The 6,141-nt window shown below is 61.1% G+C and overlaps 2 protein-coding genes across 2 annotated transcripts; one reads left to right on the forward strand and one right to left on the reverse strand.

Moving 5' to 3' along the window:
* Window positions 1-2,279: 2,279 nt before the first annotated feature.
* Window positions 2,280-2,999, reverse strand: SEPMUDRAFT_113994 (uncharacterized protein; the record flags this gene model as incomplete). The annotated part of the gene is made up of 1 exon (XM_016901066.1): window positions 2,280-2,999. The coding sequence occupies one exon, from the start codon at window positions 2,997-2,999 to the stop codon at window positions 2,280-2,282; it is 720 nt and encodes a 239-aa protein (XP_016762979.1).
* Window positions 3,000-3,092: 93 nt separating this feature from the next.
* Window positions 3,093-4,145, forward strand: SEPMUDRAFT_113995 (uncharacterized protein; the record flags this gene model as incomplete). Its single annotated transcript, XM_016901067.1, has 2 exons — window positions 3,093-3,238; window positions 3,755-4,145. The coding sequence occupies 2 exons, from the start codon at window positions 3,093-3,095 to the stop codon at window positions 4,143-4,145; spliced, it is 537 nt and encodes a 178-aa protein (XP_016762980.1).
* Between the last annotated feature and the right edge of the window lie 1,996 nt (window positions 4,146-6,141).

The raw sequence follows: 6,141 nt of genomic DNA on the forward strand, positions 1-6,141 counted from the left end.
GCCCTACCGCAGAGGGTACTACTGGTGCCGTTAGCCCCGCGGGAGCCGAGTGCGGCGTATACACGACCCTGCCGCCAGTCCTGACGGCGGCCGTCCCTCTGGTAACCGACCCTACCGGAATAGGACGACTGCCGCCCCTATCGTAACCCGGCCCCGCTAGGACCGCCGGTTTATGTCGCTCTCGTACGCGGCCCTGCCGCAGAGGGTGCTGCTGGTGCCGTCAGCCCCGCGGGAGCCGAGTGCGGCGTATACACGACCCTGCCGCTAGTCCTAACGGCGGCCGTCCCTCTAGTAACCGACCCTACCGGAATAGGACGACTGCCGCCCCTCTGGTAACCCGGCCCGGCCAAGACCGCCGGTTTATGTCGCTCTCGTGCGCGGCCCTGCCGCAGAGGGTGCTGCTGGTGCCGTCAGCCCCACAGGAGCCGAGTGCGGCGTATACACGACCCTGCCGCCAGTCCTGACGACTGCCGCCCCTCTAGTGACCCGGCCTTGCTAGGACCGCTAGTTTGTGTCGCTCTCGTGCCCGGCCCTGCCGCGGAGGGTGCTGCTGGTACCGTCAGCCCTGCGGGAGCCGAGTGCGGCGTATATACGACCCTGCCGCCAGTCCTGACGGCGGCCGTCCCTCTAGTGACCGACCCTGCCGGAATAGGACGACTGCCGCCCCTATCGTGACCTGGCCCCGCTAGGACCGCCGGTTTATGTCGCTCTCGTGCGCGGCCCTGCCGCAGAGGGTGCTGCTAGTGCCGTTAGCCCCGCGGGAGCCGAGTGCGGCGTGTGCACGACCGTCCTGCTATTAAGAAGGCCGTACGGGACACGAGGCCGCTACCGGCCGGCTAGCGAGGTTACGGCTCCTCGCTAGCAGTACCGAGTGCAATACCTAATGCTCGAGCCGCAACCCGGACCGCCTGGATAGCGTCGCCGCCGCCGAACTTGGTCTTGCCTCCGAGCTAGTCGATATACTTTTCCCGGGTGTCGAAAGTACGGCCGTACTCCTGCTTGAGCCATTCGTACTTGCGAGCGCTTCCGTCCGCGAATACGGCTACGGCCGTAGGGATAACGACGTCCGGATACAGGCAGGAACCGCTATCGGTAACCCGCTTACATACAGACTGCGGTTGGTAGCAGTAGAAGCAGACCACGTATCGCGGGAGCCACTGCTAGCGGTTACGCCGGATAGCTTCTGTCTTGTAGTAGAGGACGCGGTTTCTCTTACGACACTCGTTGAATTTGTGCAGTGCGTGCTCGCCTGCTACGAGACAAAACGCGCACCGGCCTAGGAGCGCGGCGAGGGTGCGCCGGTAGCTGTCGAGTTCGGCGACGGAACGACGGGAGGCGTCGTCGAGGAGTAGGCTAGCGGCGCGGAAGCTCGGCGGTTGGGAGGGCGAGGAGGGAAGGGCGATCGAGACCGAACTGCGCGGAGTATATACTCCAGACGCGGCAGTAGAGTGCGGTCGACTAGGCGGTGAGAATACGCGAGCGGCTAAGGGGGAGGACGCTACGGTGCCCGACGACGGGGGACCGGTACGGGGCGAGGACGGTCGATAGTACGGAGGCGCTGCCGGATCTACTACGCCCGTAGCCGAGGGGGTCGAGACGCGAACCTGCGTAGGGGGAGGCCGGGGCGGCGGTAGGCATACGCAGCAGAGCTCGTCGACCTCTCCGCATGCCTGCTCCCGCCGTTCCTCAGCGCATTCCGGGCAGGCGTCCTTGTCGATCCCCTTCCCTATACAGCCGTGCTGCTTGACGCTCTGGGCGTTTAGGTGCTAGCGGATCGTTAGCCGCAGGCATTGTTGAGCGGCGAGGTAGCGATCTATAGCGACCCGTTCTCGCTAGCGGATTATATCGTAGTCGAGCAGCCCGTACGACGCATCTCCGTCGCATTCTACGCTAGCATCCTGTCCCGGTGCCCAGTCGCCGGGCAGCAGGACGTAGGCATACGCGGTACGGAGGTTACGACCTGCTCGCCCAACTTGCTAGAGGTAGCTAGTAAAGGCCGTAGGGGCGCCGACGTGGACGATATAGCGGATATTAGGCCGGTCGAAGCCCTCTGCGAGGGCGGCAGTAGCGACTAGGACGGTACTGCCTCCGTCTCCTATCCAGCGGTCGAGGATAGCTAACTTGTCCTCCTCGTTGCTAGAGTAGGACGTATAGGCCTCGTAGTCGAGACGTCCGGCAAGCTCGGCGGCCTCGGCGCGGGTATTGCTATAGACCAGGATACGATCGTACGACCGCTGGAACTTAGGGTGTTCCTGGGCGTAGAGAATGCGGGAGCATGCCTAGCTATACAGCTCGTCGGCCGGTTCGGGACAGCGCTCGATAGTGTACACGACTTGGGGGCAGTTACAGTCTATACGCAGGATCGTAGGGATAGCGAGGCAGTTGTGCCGGCGAAAGTCGGCCTCTATGCTAGGGGGGAGCATACCGGTAAGGTAGAGGAACTGGGTACGGAGACGGCGGAGCTCGGAGGCCGCGTTCATTACCGGGCGGTACTCGAGGGCAGCAATGGTTAGGTGGGCCTCGTCGATTACCACTCGGTCGAGCTGGCCGTCCGCAACGAGGCCCTGCGCGTATTCTATAAAGTCTCGCGTACTGGCGGCTTCGATACTAACGAGGACGACGGGCGCACGCTGGCGACTCCTAGGCGCCCAGACCGAGTGGTCCAGTTTGAGGGAGCGAAGGCGGTATACTATATCAGCGCGGAGGGAGATAAGAGGTAGGATAACGACCGTAGTGCCTGCGGTATAGAGTGACGCGGGGAGCATAAACAGCAGGCTCTTGCCAGCCCCTGTAGGCATAACGACGACAATCTCCTCTGCCCCCCCTAGGATCGTACGCAGCGCTGCGAGCTGTTGTACGGAGCGCCATTTGAAGTCGGCAATGCCGGTGAGGCGACGGGCCGCGGCGAGCAGCGTAGCGCTATCGTCGTCCTTATGCACTCGGGTCCTCTTCAGGCGGACGGCGAGGTCGGGCTCGACTTGCGGCTCGTTGCTCGGCATATCGAAGAGGCGATCGAGGTCCTAGTAGTCCTGCTACGCATCCGACGCCTTACGGCCTACGACGAGGAGCCCGTCCTATAGGCCGGCGCTAAAATGGACCTGGTTAGCATATCGGTGGTGTGCTGTCCAGAGTGTATGGTTCCGCTGGCGGGCGAGGACGGCTTCCATATCGTCCTCGTCCTCGTCCTCGCCCTCGCCCTCGCCCTCGCCTTGGTCCGGACCGAGATCGAACGTAGAGCGTAACCCTGCGAGATAGGTTTTAACAATCCCGACCGTTAACTGTCGCCAGGTAAACACCGAGAGCGGCGGTCCTGCCGCTCGGGAAGTAGCATTACGGAGGACGGTGCTTAGACGTTCGGCGGGCCAGCGCTTCCCGTAGCTCTCCTACAGGTAGGCCGACTGCTCGTACGTAGAGGACGTATGCTTGCCGAGGATGTATCGCAGAGGCTGTACGTAGCAGAGGTAATCCAGGACGAGGTTCGACACCGCCGGGTAGAGGAAGCGGACGTTCTGCTTTAGTTGCCCGGTAATAGCGAGGCCCTTGTAGTACCGTACGTAAATGACTACGCGGCGTTGGTAGATAGCGATGGACCGAGGCGACATCGTATTCGACTACGTCATCGACATAAATTCGGACGCGCGTAGCGGCTAGCCGCCGGTAAGGTAGATCAGGGCCGCGAGGTGCTCTAGGAACATCTGTACCTCGGCCTCGTATAAGGATAGGGCGTTATCGGCCTAGCGGATCTCCTTCCTAGATCCCTCGACGAAGGGCTCGATACCGGTGTCGAGGATAGCGCGGAGCGCGAAGGGCTGTGTATGCGTGATAAGATGCTCGTTGGCGCGGTGGCGCGTAAAGTCGAAGCCAGGCGTCGAGTTGCCAATATCATCCTACAGCCGGTCGGCCGTTATCGGGAGAGGGGTCCGGCCGCCGAGGAGGGTGCGATAGAGGACGTGCTAGGCGTTACGGTACGCCCTCCGGATAACGGCTCCAATACGGCTCATATCGTAGCTTACGCCGCGGTAGCAGGCGACCGTGCTGCTCTCCTAGCTCATATAGTGGCGGGAGACGGTAGAGCGCGTATAGTACATCAACTGCCTCCGGAGACGGACGACCTCGCCTACTGCCGTCTCTCCGGAGGGGGATAGATAGTTGCTAGCTACGGTGCGGATAGCATCGGTCAATTGGTCGGGGCGGAAGGCGCGGCGACAGGCGTCGAAGACGACGAGTTAGGTAATCCAGATAATAGCGGATAGGTAACTCGTATAGTTGTGCGGCTCGATCTAGGCGCCTGTACTAGGTAAGATAGCGAGCATCGCGCTGAAACTAACGAGCGGCGACACGAAGGCCGAGTAGCCTGCCGTCTCGTCCCGGATCAGGCCTATAAGCAGCGAGATCGTCTGACCTAGGACGTCGATGTCCTCCGCGGAGTAGTCTCCGCGCTCGTCGAGGGCGGCCTGCAGCGCCTGCTATGCCCTTTAGGCTAGCGGGCTAGCGCGAATAACGGTGCCGGGGTTAACGGAAGGGGCGGTAAAGTGACCAGTACCGAACAGGACGCGGGCGGCGTAGCAGACGAGCTGCTTGGCTATAGTATAGTATCTGCGAAGGGTGTCTACCTCCTTGCCGACGCGGAAGGGCTTTGCGCTACCCTCTAGCGCCTACGGAACTAGCGCTATACGGCCGGGGACGGAGAGGCAGCAAGCTGGGCCCGGTCGAGCGGCGTCGTACGCTCGACCTAGAGCGGTGTCGAGGTAGGAGAGGACGGCGGCGAGGAACGGCTCGCTGCTGGCCGAAGGAGGGGGAAGCGCGTACGAGGCCTTAATCTCCTCGCGATCGAGCTCGGCGAGGTGTACGAGAATGCCTATCGAAGAGACCTAGTCCTCGAGCGTCGACCGGTGCCCAGACGCAGAGCTTACCCTCTGGAGGGCAGCGTCTCTTTCCCGGTAGCGCAGCTTCAGAAGCTCGAGTTCCGTAGCGACAAAGGACTCGCGATTGTCGGCGCCGCGCTTACGCGGCAGCGGCGGCTCTCCGTCGTCCTCTCTCGTCGTCTCCTGGAATCGTACCTCGGTGTTGGTCTTCTACTTATAGGCCTAGAAGAGCGTCTGGTAGGAGACACCGACCCTCTATTAGCCATTCGGGATCTGTTTCAACTGCGTCCTCTTATTGCTAGCCTTGCTCTGGACGACTATGCTATGGTTCTCTACCGAATAGTCCCGGATAGCTTGGTACGTTTGGTATACCCGGCTATATACTCTCCCGTCCGACGACCGGTAGTTGTATACGAATCTAGTGTAGATAGGAATCCCGGGAACAGGCTCGTCGGCGGCGGTAGGGTAGATAACGTCCTCGGGGCGGTATGCGAGGTTAGGAAGGGTCGCGACGGCCTCGATGACTTGACGTCGACACTCGAGGTCTAGAGATTTGTGTTTCCGGAGGAGGTAGGTCGAAACGCCCTCGGGGACGACGGCGTGCTCGCACCGATTGCATACGAGGATACGGCGGTCGGGAAGGTAAGTGAACACCTGGGCGAGGGCGTCTATTGTACGGCGTTAAGGATCGAGAGGAGAGGCGATAGGGCGTAGGCGAGGTCGTTTAGTACGGCTCGAGGGGGAGTGAGCGTAGGGAGTCGGAGAGGAGGGATATAGCGCCCGGCAGGCTGCTGTCTACAATAGTAGCTTTAATAGCGCTAGGGGACGACGACCTATAGCTATTGCTCCAGCGCCGGCGCCCTCCTAAGGGATGTAGGATTGTCGCCTGGTCGTTGGGTACGGGTTAGCTATCGTCTGTCTGTAACAAACTTTGCGATCTATCTCCTGTTAGTAGGGAGTAGATCTCCAGCGAGCGACACGTACGCCGTACCGACCAGTCCAGTAAGGATCTAGCGATCCCTAGGGGACTAGTAGGAGCAGCTCGAGATCTTATCGGCTATAGGGTAGGCGACTGCGACTAGGCGCGGTACCGCTGTAGGATGCTTAGAGAAATAATAGTAGCAACTTGGGAATCTATACTAGGTCGTACGAGGATAGAGTGCTGTACCCGTCCTATATCGAGCGAGCGAGGGCCTATAGGGTGAGTATAGTGCTCGGATCAGTAAGGCCGTACTCCCCCCAGCCTCGTAGTCCTTCTTAGTATAGGGCAAGGGTA

The sequence above is a fragment of the Sphaerulina musiva genome, assembly GCF_000320565.1.
Source record: "Sphaerulina musiva SO2202 unplaced genomic scaffold SEPMUscaffold_2, whole genome shotgun sequence".
Lineage (NCBI taxonomy): Eukaryota > Fungi > Ascomycota > Dothideomycetes > Mycosphaerellales > Mycosphaerellaceae > Sphaerulina > Sphaerulina musiva.